The sequence below is a fragment of the Colletes gigas genome, unplaced genomic scaffold (genome assembly GCF_013123115.1).
Source record: "Colletes gigas isolate AHSC1104 unplaced genomic scaffold, ASM1312311v1 Colletes_gigas_Sc00005, whole genome shotgun sequence".
Lineage (NCBI taxonomy): Eukaryota > Metazoa > Arthropoda > Insecta > Hymenoptera > Colletidae > Colletes > Colletes gigas.
The window spans coordinates 9,650,797-9,666,969 of NW_025106634.1; the positions used below are offsets into that span (position 1 = coordinate 9,650,797).

Consider the following 16,173-nt stretch of genomic DNA (forward strand, 5'->3'; position numbering starts at 1 on the left):
CGAGATTTTCACTAGGAACTATTAATCTTTCACGGTCGACAATCACCGTGCTACGAGCCTATGACATCGTTGCTTTTATTAGTGTAGGCGCGAATCGGTAAACGCGAAATTAGCGAAGAGCGACCATTGCCCCTTATCGGCGAATTCAGATTTCGCAAGTGGGGAAAGAATGTGCGCGAGATAGGACAGTCGTACCTGAACAATTAATCACAAACGACGGTCAGAGTGTGTGTGATTTCCTAGCCACGAAGGTCCGTGTGCTTTATTCAACAAAAAAATTCGAGGAGGTATGAAATTTTTAGACAAAATTAAAACATTTCAAATCGTTCTAAAAAAATTATTTTCGGTTGTGGGGGTCAATTACAATCATTTTTGGTTATTAGACACATCCTCGAAATCCTAGCCACTTTGAAGAAAAAAATTCCAATGGTGAAATTTTTCGACAAAATTAAAATATTTCAAATCGTTCTAAAAAAATTATTTTCAGTTATGAGGGTTAATTACTATAATTTTCGGTCATTAGACACACCCTCGAAATCCTAACCATATTCAAGAAAAAAATTCGAGAAGATGTGAAATTTTTAGACAAAATTAAAACATTTCAAATCGTTCTAAAAAAATTATTTTCAGTTCTGGGGGTTAATTACTGTAATTTTCGGTCATTAGACACACCCTCGAAATCCTAACCATATTCAAGAAAAAAATTCGAGAAGATGTGAAATTTTTAGACAAAATTAAAACATTTCAAATCGTTCTAAAAAAATTATTTTCAGTTCTGGGGGTTAATTACTGTAATTTTCGGTCATTAGACACACCCTCGAAATCCTAACCATATTCAAGAAAAAAATTCGAGAAGATGTGAAATTTTTAGACAAAATTAAAACATTTCAAATCGTTCAAAAAAAATTATTTTCAGTTGTGGGGGTTAATTACTGTAATTTTTGGTTATTAGACACACCCTCGAAATCCTACCCACTTTCTAGAAAAAAATTCAGCACGGGCGGAACTTTAAACGTTAATTACTTTTTAACGAATGCTCCATCAACAAATTAGTATTCTCGCTTTTCGTCTTATTTTGGCCTCTAGAATCTCCCATTAGAATTTTTCCCAGTGGTGACCGAACACCCTGTATATTTCAAATTATTCAACCAGGTGTTAATTATTCGAGCATGAGTTCGAAGCTGACGCTTGCATTAGTAAGATATATTTATTGTTTATCGAGGTTGCCTGTACCACGGTAACTTAATCATGCTAGTCTTGTCCGCGTACGGTGTCTGTATACCGCAAAAGGTTGAACAAACACAATGCAGTTGCAGACGATTGCAAATCGTCCTTGTTCGAAACCTTGATTCCTATGCTTCCGTAGTTTGTAACGCGGCTCCTGTTTTATCGAACGAACTGCATCCAAAGGTCACGAAGCAAGCAACATCATGAACGCAAAAAGAATGAGAAAATAGGGATCGTCTCCAACGAATTACGCGTGTACGCAGACCGGGGGCGTTGTTGCAGCGCTGTCGATTCCGACGCGAAGTTTCATGTTTCGTCCCTCCCTGGTGGTTAATAAATAACACGAACGTTGGAATGTAACTAGCTCGGTTGACGGAATAGCCTCATCTCGTTCAATTGCCGTGCATTAGATCGATAAGTATGAAATATGCCATTTTCTTTTCCATCGAAGCTTTTCTTTAGAAACTAATGCCGCGGTAGGAATAGCTGATAAGTGACCTTGAACAGTCGATACTTTCTACCTCGCGTCGGGCAAAGTTTGGCAGAGCAAATAAGAGGAATAAGCGGATTCGGAATGAGTTTACCGTGAGATTAACCGCGCCTAAACGTCCAACTTTTGGTTCGGATTACAAAACATGTAAAAGCACGTTCTTGCACCGTTTAAAACTTGTTTAAAAATATTTTATAAATTATCTCGAATGAAATCGTTTCCAGCTCGTGATTATCGAACGTAATCGGAACAATGGCTGCGTAAGTACGAATGCGTTCCACGAAACAATCTCTCCGCGCGAAGAGGTTATCTTTCACAGCTCTACGCGAATCCAGAATGCATTTCGAGTTAATAAGAAAATAAACTGCATCGGCGAGTGGATGGAAAACGATCGTGTCGCGCGATAACGCATAACGGTCCAAGGCTGACGACGGAAAAACTTAACGACTCGGAATGTGAAATTTCATCGTGTCTTTCCTATTTCTATTCCCCTCGACCCTTCGCCAAGAGATTTTCACCGTCGCGTACAAAGAAAATTTCACGACTGGTAAACGCGTGTCGATGCGGTTCTTTGTTTTCCGATCACACAGGCACTTCCTCCTCGCTAATAATAGAATCGTGTTTCGTTGATTAAATAGAAATGCATTACTCGACCGGACAGAACAAACTTACGAACGACCGCGAGACTACGCAACCCGTTTGGAAAAAGGAACGTTGACACAACACATACGCGAGCCGCGTCTTTAATCACAATATTTTCCAACCACTGAGAACCACCACCGCGGGACATCGATTAAACTTTCCGTTATTGTTAAACTGCACGGATCGAGACTCGGGACGATCCAGAATTCACGGAGAAGAGGGAACGGGCCGTACGAAAATAGCGGGACCGTTAATTAGCGCGAAAATATCGGACACGCATTGTTGACAATCCTGAACGCGCCGGGGAGCTTATTTTCACGCGTAGCTTAGAATGCACGTGCCACGACACTTTTATCGGAGAAAGAGACGGCGATATTCGTATATTCTCACGCACTAGAACGACACGATCCGAAAGACAAGGGACTTATATATCCGACCAGTTTAACGAATCGACCAGCGATAAATAACACAAGCGTGCAGTTCGAACGATCGAAAAATGTGTCGCTTGCTTTATCGAAACGTTCTTGCGTGTATACGTTGCGTGCGTGTGCGTATATTTTTCAAACACAATCTATCCTACGGAAATCGTTTCGTTATCTGGTCGCAATTGCAAAGCGACGGTGAATTTTTTCTGAGTCGCGCGTAAACGATCGTTATTTCATTCGATTCTCTTCGGTTTTACTGCGGTACGAATTGGAAATACCATGCACACGATGAAAAGCACTTCGAACGGAAAGACCTCTGTGCATCGGGACGCGCGGCGCGATACCGTCACCCTCCTACGCTGAACGACGACTGAACGAACCATTAGTGCCCTCCTCTCTAGGCGCGCGCGTCCTTGTTCCGGCACATGTTGAAAGTTAACTCGCGTCCGCGGATACCGTCTCTATGCCATATAACACCCAGCTGATACCCAGTAAGTAGCGTCGAGCTTCGTCTCGTTGATTATTTTCGAGCAGTTGGGTCACGAAAGCCTTATCTGCAAACGTGTTTGTTTGAATTCGTTACGCGTGCGAAATCAAAACTCGAATTACCTCGTATGTACTTCGAACGGTACAATTTTTCTCGTTTACGCGTTTCATTAATTTTTATTAATTTATTAATCAATGATAAAAGTTGTACAGCTTTCTTTCTTCGATGACGATTAATATTTTCAGTAAGATTTTATTTTCCTTGCTAAATGTATGAACAGCTGTATGTACATATCGTTTTTATGTCGCCAACTCGTTGTAACCCTTGCCAACTCGACAAGGCTGGCCGCAATGTGTCTCGTAGTATTATTTTACTTGTGTATATATAACACGAGCAGCTGTACCCGCGTATTGGAAATAACTTATCAAGATGCAACTCGAGGGTATCGAGTTTACAGTAAATACGTTCAATTAAAATAAAACTTAATATTATTTAGTATCTTGTCCTCTTATCTTAATGCGATAAGAGTACACTGTTGCTAGAACTAGTATAAAACTGATTTAGTTCGTTACGGTTATTAATAGCTGAATCCAATGGATGTTCTGTTGGTCTGGTAAAACATTGCAATATGTGGAAAATGAACTGTTTTAAAAGTTAACCAATAATGGCAGAAAATTAATACTTATAGGTCTGTTCGTTCGTTTCCATTTTCTGTTTAAAAATGCCCAAAGTAGTTTAAATAATGCGTATGTAAAGTCGATTGATTCTGATCTAGCTTTTAAGCTAAAAAAAATTAAGCATCGATCGTTATCCGACAATCTGCGATCTTGACTTTTGATCATTTTGGGCACAGAATAGAGATGCTAGATGGACTTCACCAGCGACACCTCATTCCACTTTCTAACACTATGCCGGTGCACGCATACGCGAACTCGTACGAGTCGCGGACAGTCGACAAAGGCAAATTGACACACGTGCCCTCTTTTTCGATTATCCGAGGCTGCCCGAAATTATTTCGGACCGTCTCGTGGGGAGTCGAGAGAAAAAGCTCTTGAACAACTGAAATCCGACCTCAGGCGAACGACATACGATTTTGGAATCTCGACTACCCCAAATACCATTACGGAAATATACATTTTAAGACCCCCTGATCATATTTTAATTATTGGAAAAAAAAGAAATTTTTTGTAATATTCCTATGTATATATGTATATTACGATTTTTCAAAATCGAAATACTTTTGAATTTTCCTACAGGCTCCGTCTGGCATCTCTGGCACAGACTAGGTACGGAGTAGACCTATCATAACTCCCACATGCTTGACGCGCCATCTAGCGTCGAAGACGACGAACTGTTTCTCGACACACTTGGGTGTCCTGCCGTAGATAGCTGTACGAACTTTTGTACCTCAGTGGATCGTTATTTATTATAAAAATATGCTTTGAACAAAGTTTATCAAACGGATCGATGTATATAATATAATAAATATCTGTTCATATATCATCTAGACACTTCAGTTTCGTAGTAGGTTATCGACGCAATGAGAAAATTGTTACGAAATATGTATTCTGTTAGTAAGACTGATATTCTATATTTTTTATTTAATTAACGTCCACGCGTAGCATTAAAATACAGTGATATATATTTAGTAGGTACATGAGAATCTTAATTTAGTAAATTAGTCTAGAATTGTTGTCCCTCTCTAGACAAAATTCTGTCCATGCCCTTGTCTAATGTGCTTCCGTAGATTGAAACATCCACGACGAATACCACGGTTTAACGAAAGTGGATATATCCGATGATTTCTGTTAGAATATTGACGTGAAATCATGTACGTGACTAAACAGAGAAATTTGAACTTGCCGCTTCGAACGCGTGCACTATTGCTCTGGCGTCTGAGGCTAATGTAGGGTTGAACGCCATCTTTATTGGTATTGGAGACGCGCGGGGTACAGCGGTGAATGTGTCAAAATCGCAGGATCCACGGCAATATCTGGATGAACATGGTGTTTATACAGGAAAGGTGATTTTTCGCGTCTGATATCGGTGTAAGTAATGCATCGTATTGGACGGGGAGAATGTGGAAAACTGTGCGTTCCCGTACGCGAGAATACATATCGGTCAATATTAATGCCAACGACAAGATTTCGCGACCAGCCATCATTTCAACTATGAAAAACTGCCTTGAAGTGGCAAACATGTGATAAAAATCATGGACAACGACGATTCCACCGTTCTCCCGCGACGCGTTTAGTTTCTCGTCCGCTATCAATGAGTTGTAGATAAGTTTATTTTAAGAGGTACTCCTTGACAATAGGTATCATCCATTTTGTTTATGCACCTCCGGCACGTTTCGTTCTGAAAACATCCGCGCCTCGCTAGGCATTCTCTCGTTTTTTTTTTTTGAATGTTGCACGTAAAAACATCAAATTCACATTGGACACGATCAACCGGCCCCGGTGATATGTTTACTGGCTTCTACTTCGGTTATCCGTGTGGTTTTTAATTATTTTCACTGACGGGACAGGTGTCGTGCGCGTTGCAGATGTACAGGATGTTTTGGTTTCGTGTTTATCGTTATGTGTCACGGTTCTCGTTCGCGATCTTATTTATGTCATGAATTATCTGTGTCCATGGTTATTATCTTCGATGTATTCGCGTGTCAATGACTTTAAATGGTACAATATAATCTTTTTACCGGACGGTTGTGTACATTGTAAATTACATCGGTACTCGTTTGTTACAATTACAAATTGCAAACGAAACTCTTACACTGTCTGTCCATTCTAATCTGTACCTTGGTTTTTCAGGTGTAGAAATTAATATAAAAAAATGGTCAGCAACATTTCACGGGGTACGCCCCGCATCCAAGTCTTCAGACCTTCGTACGAAGAGTTCAAGGATTTTACCAAGTACGTAGAATATATGGAAAGCAAAGGCGCGCATAAAGCAGGCTTAGCAAAAGTAATCCCACCGCCTGAATGGATTCCGAGGAAAGGAGGCTATAACTTAGACGACTTGAATCTGACTATTCCGGCGCCGATTTGTCAAGTAGTCACTGGCAAGCAGGGTCTTTATCAGCAAATTAATATACAAAAGAAGTCGATGACCGTTAAGGAGTACAGTAAGTTAGCTAATTCTGAGCGCTATAACACTCCCCGTCACTTTGATTACGAAGATTTGGAGAGGAAATATTGGAAGAATATAACATACGTAGCGCCTATATACGGAGCAGATGTTTCCGGTTCGTTGACTGATCCGGACGTGAAAGAATGGAACATTAATCATCTAGGTACAATTCTCGATTACGTAAACAAAGACTATGGTATATCTATTGACGGCGTCAACACGGCGTACTTGTATTTCGGAATGTGGAAGACCACGTTCGCGTGGCACACGGAGGACATGGATCTGTACTCCATAAATTATTTACATTTTGGAGCCCCAAAGACGTGGTACGCCATACCGCCAGAACACGGACGACGATTGGAAAGGCTCGCCAGTGGCTTCTTTCCGTCGAGCTACCAGAGTTGTCAGGCTTTCTTGCGTCACAAAATGTCTCTCATTTCGCCTCAGATATTGAGGCAATATTCCATTCCATGCAATAAAGTAAGTTTCAATACGCTCTCGCCGTATAAAGGAAATACTCAAATCAGACTTTTGTAAAGTTGCAGATATAAGAATTGCATTTATCTTTTAGATAACGCAAGAAGCTGGTGAAATAATGATCACCTTTCCTTACGGTTATCACGCCGGCTTCAATCATGGTTTCAATTGCGCTGAATCTACTAATTTCGCAGCACCGCGATGGGTGGAGTATGGTAAAAGGGCTACGCAATGTACCTGCAGTAAAGATATGGTTAAAATCTCTATGGACACCTTCGTGAAACGTTTCCAGCCGGAGAGGTAGTCAGACTTTCTTTTGGATATTTATTAAAACAGGATTTAGTAGAAGAATCGTACATTAATTAAAATTAATATATCATAGATATGAATTGTGGTTACGCGGGGAAGACATTGGTCCACATCCTGAAGATCCTAGGCAAACTGCTGCTCCCATGCCGTCTCAGATGGATCTTCTGTGCAGTAATAGCAGCAATGGTCAACTGCCACAGAGCTACTTAAGTGCTGCACCGAAAAATAAACGGCACACGATACATAAAAAGAAAAACATCATGGCTACGAATCCGGACGTTGATATGGAGGAGTTGGTGAACCGTCCCGATATTCCACCCGACGTGAAGAAAGTTTTGCAGGATCTTGAACTGGAGGAAGTCGAGGAACAACCGGACGAACAGCAGCTGGAAGTTTTGGAAGACATATGGCTGAAAGCAGGAGAAATGGGTGAGAAATCGATTCGATAATCACTTTGATAATTTTGCTTCTAAATCTTAAATGTTAATGATCGAATTTGTATCGTAGACGTGAACGAGGCTTCCGTGTACGATGACGGTTACAATCGTAAAAAGAGCCGAAAGCGAAAGAAAAAGAACAACGACAAATCCAAGTCCAAGAAGGAGTCGAACAAAAGTATTACCGAGCAAGTGACAGTAAAGACTGAAATCAAAGTGGAAGCGGACGATAGCTTGAACTTCATGTCCTCTTCGTTCCCCGAGCAAAATGACGATCAAGGGGGCTCGAACGTCGCGACAGCTGGCGACAGTGTCAACGAGGGTATCAAAGTGGAAGACGTTTCCGATTTCTCGGAGGCCACCGAGAAACCAGTCAAAAAGAAGAAGAAACATTCCAAGTCCGGGGAAGCGAAGAAGGGAAGACCGAGGGGTACCGGCAAAAAGAAGAGCAAACATTTGAATATATCCATCTTCGACACCGGCGAGCCGTTGGACGTGTCCGACGCGAACGTGCAACGGCAGCTTATGGCCATGCCCAGCATAAGTCACAAACCATTCACCATCAAGAACGTTTCGAACAGTCTCGGGAAAGGAAGTCACATAACGGGGAAGCTGATCTTCGCTAATAACGAGATCAGCGTGACACCGATCACCGACAAACCAGTCCCGAGCGTCACGAGTACCAACCACGAGGCGAATCCCGTGTACGGTAGTCCGAAAGGGGCGGAGAAGTTCGTCGATAACGCGGTGGTCGAGCGGGCGAAGTTCCACGCGAAGAGCGGGAAGAAAATGTGCGCCGCCAGGATCAAGTCGACGTTCGCGAAGCAAGCGGCGTTGAAGAATATCGCGTTGGATCAATCGAAGCCCGTCAAGTTCGACAAAGCGGTGGAGTCCGGGTACATGAGCAGCGACCCGCTCGCGATACCGGATATGAGACCGTCTAGTTACACCAGCTGCAAAAGCGTGGGCACGATGCTCACCGAGAGATCGATGCCCAACTATACGAAGAAGGACATAATAAAAGCGCCACGGCTGAGCGTGTTGAAGTCAGCGTACAACATAACCTCCACCGAGGTCTCGCCTAAGGTTGAATCCGACAAGTCGATGGGAGAGGAGAAGGACCCGTCGTCGAATAACGTAGTAGTTTTACCAAAGACTTGGCCTATCGCCAAACCTCAGGAGCCCAAACTCCCCAATCCGGGTATCATGTTCCTGAACACGAACTTGAGCTTCTCCGGACCACCGATTCTGCAGAAGGAGGTCACCACGCAGGAGTCTGGAAACGATTCCAAGTCCACGGAACCGTCGAAACCCGTCGCTTGCAACGCTATTCAGATACCGCGTTTGGAAGGCTTCTTCGCGAAGAGCGCGGTGCTCAGCCAACCGCTGACTCAGTCCGTCACTTGTCACAGCATCAGCGGTACCGGCACGGACGTGAGAACGCTCGGGAAGAGATCCACCACGGACGCGTCGAAAATGATGGCGACGAAGTTCTGGCAGCTGCCTAGCTGCAACAGCAGTTTATTCTTCTCCAAGGACAACTCCATGGACGACGCGCAGACCATGAGCCTGGACGCACCGCAGAAGTCCTCGCTGGGACTGCCGAAAACCAACACGTTCTTCTTAGCCCCGTCGCCCAGCTGCGCGAACGTGTCCATAAATCCTCAGTCTTCGATGATGATTGACTTCAACAGAAAGTGTTTGCAGAAATCGACGACGAGCAGCGCGCCGGCCTCGTCGTTCGTGACGATTTTGCAAAAGTCGCAGGATCACTACTTTACCAAGAGAAACGCGAGCCAGAGGGACGAGTCGTGCAACAGGAATTCGTTCAAGGGTGTCGCCTCGATCGCGAGTAACGTGAAGACGGTGTCGACGCAGGCGGACAGTCCGTTGGACGTCGACGGCTCGTCCGGTACTAGTTTGAACGTGTCCGGTTTGGACGTAGGTGCCCATTACGGCTTGGCTCGGTCCTCGCCAAACTTTCACGATTTAGACTCGACCGTCACGATCACGCCCCTCTCGCAGGAGCAACTTCCACACAGGATCGATTCCACGGAGAAGCTTCAGTGTCAAAGCGCTCGCAAGACCACGGACAACATATACGCGCACATGCCGTCGTTGAAGCCGATAAAACTGACGATGTCCAGGCGAAAGTCGAAAGAGAAACTGAAGAAGGCCACCACCAGGAAAAAAGACGCGTTGGACACCAAGGTGACGATCACCGCGATCAACGTGGACGATTCGAACGTAGTCACGAACAATACCACCGTCGATAAATTACCGCCGGTTTCCCATCGCGTGTCGATGATACCGGGCCACATATCCGACATGCTCTACCCCATCGTGCCGAATAACGATTTACTGAAAGCGTTCAACGATTATTGGAGCGCTCAAATATCCCACTGCGCCATCTGCGCGCCGTTCACTTCCAGTTGCAACGGATACGGCAGACTGATGCCACCCGACTGGAAATATTGTAAACCCACCGTTTTACCGGAGAGCTCGCCGATATGGGTGAGTCCATCCGTTTCGTATTGCACTTCTCACAACGTGAAATTACGTTTAACTGATTGTATGCCATGTCGTCAGGTCTCTGCAAGCGTTTTCGTAGCGAATTCGAAAGAGCAGATCGTCGAACCGGAAAACGACAAGCTGCTGCGTTGCAGGGAATGTCACGTCACCGTACACGCCTCGTGTTACGGGATTACCGTGTTGCCTACGGACCTACGAAATTGGGCCTGCGATAAATGTAGAGCCGGTAAAACGCAAGTGGTAGGTGTCTGTATATTTATTAAATTTTTTAAGATATCGTCTCTGTTCTTAAAAGCGATTAAATCTGTTTGCAGATGTGTTGTCTATGTCCGATGCGAGGCGGTGCCCTGAAGCGTACCAGCGACAGTAATTGGGCGCATATATTATGCGCCCTCTTATTGCCAGGCGTTACATTCAAAGACGCGATCAACAAGGATCCGATCAACGTGTTAACTATGAGGCCTGATATCGTTAGTCAGCTGTGTTGTTACTGCGGGCAAAAGGACGGAGCGTGTCTCAACTGTAACCAGTGTAACAATCTGTTCCATCCGTCGTGCGGTCTCATTTCCGGTGCAACGTTCACAATACCTGTCTACAACTCACCGGAACTTGAGGTATCTAAAAGACGATACCTGACGATTCACGAGACGAATTAACAATTATAGAATCGATAAATAACGAGAATTGCGTTTAGGTGACGTGTGACGGGCATGACGACGGCAAAGAAAAAGTTCCAACGATCCGACAGGGAGAGATCGTATGGGCGAAGCATCGCAACACGAGATATTACAAGGCCAAAGTAGACTCCATACACGACACCCTGTTTTACATGGTCACGTTCAGCGACGATAGCTTCAGCGAAGATTTGTATCCATCAGACATTACGGTAGAAATCTGTTTGTACTTTTAAGACTACGTTCTCGTCCCATTACGAATCGCATCGCAAATTTTGTTACCATCTGTTTGATTCTAGAACTATGATCCGGGAAATCCGCCGCAACAGGGGGCAGCAGTGATCGTAAAGTGGACTGACGAGAATTTGTACGATGGTATCTTCGAGGGTACAAATCATAGAATCATGTACACCGTGAGTAGCACGTCCATTTATTTTTCTTCTCTAACCTTTAACATTTTCATGGCCGCGTGTCTCGCCAGTTTGTCGACGATTGTTCGAAATCACATGCACGTGACAGCGGCCGTCAAAGTGTTGACAGAATTGAATTCTATTCGGGTAGTTCAAAGTCTCTTGTTTTCTGTAAAATATATTCATCGAGCCTGGTGTTTCGTTAACTACCCGAGATGGAATGTTTTAAGAGAAACAAATGTGATATTCCGTTTAGAGCATAAAACGCAAGTTTTGTGCGATCTTAAAATACAACCAAAGCTTCTGAAAGATCGTAGGAAGCCGGGGGCAACTTACCTTCTAGAGCGGGGAAGGGGAACCGATGACTAAGGGGAATGGGAGCCACCCCCAATTTCGATCGCGACCCAAAGCATCGGGGGTCAAATGACGTCACAGTAAAAGATGTGACAGGTGGGGAGCAACAGCAAGAATACAAATGTATCAGCACCTATGGCGTACACTTACACGCTTACACGATCCTCGTATGTGTGACGTCTCGACCCTCGGTGCAGAGATGGGCAATAAATAAAAGAAAAAAATTGTACAACGAATGATCATGTTATATTTCTCTTATTAATTAATTGTTACTTTGCCCATCTCTGCTACACACATTGTTCACTCGGTGTACAAGGTACTAAGTCTAAGCAAAGTCACCTAAATCCTCCAACTGTGATGCTGCAACAAATATTTTGTACGACTGACGAAAGCTTCCTAAATGTTTTTTTACTCGAAATTTTTACGCCCAATACTTTCTAAATATTCAAGTATTATCTCTGTAGTTTTATTATGAACCAAACGTGCGAATGTAAATTTTATCGATGCACATAGCTCGTCGGTGTAAGTTGATCGAACGATATTGTTGCTTCCTACCACAATTCACACTCGCTGTGGCGTCCACGTATAAATACGTGCAATAATAATACTCTGAAACCTCTAAACGTCGACGATTATTTTCAATTCGTGATTACGTTTCAGGTAATTTTCGAAGATGGTTCGCAACTCGTGCTGAAGCGAAACGAGATTTATAGCTTACAGGAAGATATGCCAAAAAGAGTGCGTTCACGTCTGGTGAGTTTAGTGTTAAACTAATTTGACTACGAGAAATAATTGATCGTTCGAAACGAATTCACCTTTGCTTTTTCTTCGCTTTTTTTGTCGCACCTGTTTTTTTTTTTTCTTTTATTTTTTTTTTTTTTTTTGTAATTCTCCCCTCTTTTTGTCTTCTTCACCAGTGCTTACGTTGATTTTTGTGTTTCAATTGGTTCTATTAAAGTCTGTTGCGACCGAAATGAAGCACCGGTGTCATCTGTACGGCACGGAGGATGAATCCGAGGCGCAAAGAAAGGTGAAACAGTCTAAACATTGTGATTAAAAAAAAAAAAAACAAAATTATATAACGGTTCGATGTAAATAATTAATAGAGACAATTTAATATTCAGTCGCTGTAAATAATATATACGAACAAAATGTGTACCTACTTGATTTGGTCTTTTCTGAAAGTAAACCGCGCTCGGAATGGACCGAATGGACAGATTCAACTTTTCTCTTCGTCTTTGTTCTCATTTCGCGGATTCCTTTCTTTTATCACCCCCCCTATTTCGTTTCTTTGAAATGGTTCCATGCGCCCGCCATTTTCTTTCGTTTTTTTTATCGGTATCGCACTTTCGTTGTTTTTTTCAGTACACCATCCCTTTTATTTTGCTTACACGCTCACTGTAAAGAGTATTGATACAACATTCGTCTTCGGGTTACGAGTTTTATATAAATGTTACGATGTGTCGTGGAAAAAGCAGAAAAATAACGAAACAAAGGAAAAAAAAAGTATTAAAAGGCTACCGCGGCGACGAGTCGCGGAGTGCTGGGACGCGACATGCGTCCCCTTCGCGACTATAAATAAGCGTATTCGAGTTTTTAATCGTAATCGTCGCGTAACTAGGAGATAAATACAGACCGGGAGATCACTTCTGTCTTATAAAATGAATACGTAGAATGTTTTCTTACCCCTTGTATTTACAAGCAGCTAACGTACGACGTAGTGAGCTCTACAAGCCGTTGAGGACACTGTTTCTGCTGGCGATAAGGATCAAAGATACGATACAATCCGCTATAAATTTTCTGTATATATCTACGCGAACGTGGATATCGAATGAATTGTGTGTTTTAAGCGATCGCATTCTTCACTTTGTTTTTATGGATAAGCATCGGGACATTGAGAAATATTCGAGGGTTTGCGTAACTGCAACGTGCTCCTGGTCAAGAAGCATCGGTAGATAATGTATTTAAAGATATTTATTATGATAAACCACATGCAGAAGGGTACAGCAGTGGTTCGCAGAAACAATTTTTTCTTCTATTCTGCTGTTCAACCCTTTGCACTCCATTTTTCATTCGTATTACCAGCAACTCGAAGCAATTTTAGCGAAAAGATCCATATTCGCATATAAGTAAATGATATGCGGATTAAAAGTTATTATTTTTTTAATTTATTATGGATTTATAATGGATACAATTACATTTTGTAATCGTTCAAGGTGTGGATACCTCTCGAAGCAATCGCCAATATGTAATCTTGGCTTTTCTATACAGGTGTTACAATAATAAATCTATTAGAACACACTACACGATCTTATAGCTTTTACGATTTCTCTTTGTCCTTGTGTTATGAACTGAAAATTATTTGCAGTGTCTCCATAGCAGAGTCCTCGAGTTTGAAGACAAAGGTCACAGATCACAGATCTTATGGAAAATGGCCCCCTGGTTGAATTAGTTGAAATTTTGATGCGATGTGGTTCATGGTGTCTCGATGAAATGGTCCAATGGGCCCAAACTCGCAAATTGAACAGTTTCAAAGGTAATAATAGTGTGTCTTGTTCCAGACTACCATGTTTCAGCATATTTCAGTGTAAGAAGCACTGTTGTAACCCTGTGGGCCCTTAAATGTTACCCCTGACCCTCTGACTCCCCTTCAGGAGTCAAAATGGGAGTCAGAGGGTCCACAGTACAACTACTGAGTTTTAAAGGGTTAAATATATGGACAGTGTACTACAACAGTGCTTCTTACACTTAAATATGCTCGAACGTGCTAGTCTGGAATAAGTCATACTATTATTGACTTTTGAAACTGTTCAATTTGCGAGCTTGGGCCCATTGAAATTTTTCATCAAGCACCATGAACTGCATCATATCAGAATTTCAGCTAATTTAAATGGGGGGGGCCATTTTCCATAAGATCTGTGTGGGATGGACATTCGCGGGAATTTTTTTACACATGCGTTAGCTTCCTGCCATGGATGTATCTTTAGAATTCCCATGTTTTGTACAAAATTGTCCTTTCTACTTCAAATGCTCGCCAATCAGACAAAAATGAACTTATCAAACATCCCCATACGTATTTCTCTAGCTATACCCATGTAGATTGAGAGGAAATTTTTTGTTTTTGTCTCTTTCCCTAAATTCTAGTTAAGTGTATACAGTGATCGTGTGCTCCAGCGCGCATGACCAAAATTCCCCGCGAATGACCATCACCCTCGAGTGCAAAGGGTTAACACGCAACGTTATGAAATAATAACAGTGCATAAAAATCGTACAGATACACTGCTATTACTATGGCCATATGACTAAACATTTGGAATCATGCAGTTTAGCATACGTCACTTTTAATTCGTAGGTTATTGTACGATCGCGTTAATTTTAAACGTTTAGGAAGAATTTGTAATTCGCGAGGATGAATAACGCGACTGTCGATCCTTCTGGCGTGGCGTATCGCGTAAGTGATTTTTAAGCAGAGCACCCCCTGATAAATCGTAGTGCATACACGATTGCGCACGTGTTCGTCACTGAATTAGTCTATGAAAATTTGTAAAAAAAAGATGAAACGCGACTTGACGACGCATACGATACCAATTATACGTAGAGCCCGGTATGCTCGTTATTCGCGAACACGTTGGAATCATGTTAATACTCTTGTATCGTTTTTAAATAATTCCCCCCAACCACCCGTACGCTACGTTTATACGTATTTGTTCTTCTTCTGCGTTTACAAAATCTGCGAAACAATAATTCGACGAAGCACCGATTTATGTATGTATATTTGTAAAGGAAAATTCGTCGCCCTTTGCGCGGGGCCTCATATGATCTCTTGAAATTCGTTTCCTAGAAATTTTATTTATCTTAAATGAACATTTGCACGCGTGCGAGCGTAGCAAACGAATAGTTTTAACTTAAAAATGTGTAATTTATGCAAAATGAAAATTATCACTCTCCCCCCCGACCACTTTATATAACTGTTCGTTGAATTAGGTCTTGGGGGGGGATTGTATTAGCGTTCTGTCTGTATATGATATAAATAAAAAGAAACAAAAAAAAAAAAAAGGAAAAAGAAAAACTGAACCAAAACGAAAAAGTTAACAATGTATCCGAGCGTAGAAACAGATTGATACAATGTACAATAAAAAATAAACATATAAACGGCGTCTTTATTTCTGCATCGACAGAGAAGTGTAAAGGAATTCTGGACTGTTGTTAGAAAATATACCACCGTACATTTATTGAATAGATCTCCACGTAATCTAGCATCCCTGATAAATTCTATAATACTAGTTTATAATATTTATATTAGACATCGTCCACTGAGATAGGTTTAACAACAATCTAGGTAACGTGATGTTATTTATTCGATAGTTTAACAACGCATATTCTGTTTAAAGCTTTACACGTATCACTTTTTAAACGCCGATTACAGCATCAACTTGGTAAAGTACATTTTTGTTTAAATACATTTCTATCCACGTACTCGTAAATATAAAATTCGATTCGTTTTGGGAATCACTGATAAACACTTCTATTTCACACTACAATGAATATTGTGTGAAACGGAAGAGTTTCCATTTCTAATG

At 42.1% G+C, this 16,173-nt stretch overlaps 2 protein-coding genes across 6 annotated transcripts in view; one reads left to right on the forward strand and one right to left on the reverse strand.

Moving 5' to 3' along the window:
* LOC122395322 (ATP-binding cassette sub-family G member 1-like) overlaps positions 1–16,173 on the reverse strand; it is a 29,795-nt gene that overhangs the window by 12,170 nt on the left and 1,452 nt on the right. The window contains exon 1 of one of the 4 annotated variants that reach the window (XM_043392781.1): positions 3,165–3,227. The exons of 1 other annotated variant lie outside the window; for it this stretch is intronic. The gene's annotated coding sequence lies outside the window, so the exon portion shown is untranslated. 2 more of the 4 variants (XM_043392779.1, XM_043392780.1) reach the window with 2 other exon arrangements.
* On the forward strand, positions 5,189–15,148 carry LOC122395321 (lysine-specific demethylase 4A-like). 2 transcript variants are annotated; one of them, XM_043392774.1, is made up of 11 exons: positions 5,189–5,319; positions 6,082–6,880; positions 6,972–7,177; positions 7,260–7,615; positions 7,694–10,137; positions 10,213–10,395; positions 10,470–10,769; positions 10,850–11,041; positions 11,129–11,242; positions 12,254–12,346; positions 12,552–15,148. In XM_043392774.1, the coding sequence occupies exons 2-11, from the start codon at positions 6,104–6,106 to the stop codon at positions 12,648–12,650; spliced, it is 4,764 nt and encodes a 1,587-aa protein (XP_043248709.1). In that variant the 5' UTR covers positions 5,189–5,319; positions 6,082–6,103; the 3' UTR covers positions 12,651–15,148. The 2 variants fall into 2 exon arrangements, with proteins under 2 accessions (XP_043248709.1, XP_043248710.1); XM_043392775.1 differs by having other exon boundaries at positions 13,299–15,148.

What these genes read in the sequence shown, in the direction of transcription:
- LOC122395321 (XM_043392774.1), top strand. Translation starts at nt 6,104, where the DNA reads ATGGTCAGCAACATTTCACGGGGTACGCCCCGCATCCAAGTCTTCAGA. An exon ending in GCTGAAAGCAGGAGAAATGG is followed by an intron (nt 7,616 to 7,693) that starts GTGAGAAATCGA and finishes TTTGTATCGTAG; the next exon opens with ACGTGAACGAGGCTTCCGTG. An exon ending in CGGAGAGCTCGCCGATATGG is followed by an intron (nt 10,138 to 10,212) that starts GTGAGTCCATCC and finishes CCATGTCGTCAG; the next exon opens with GTCTCTGCAAGCGTTTTCGT.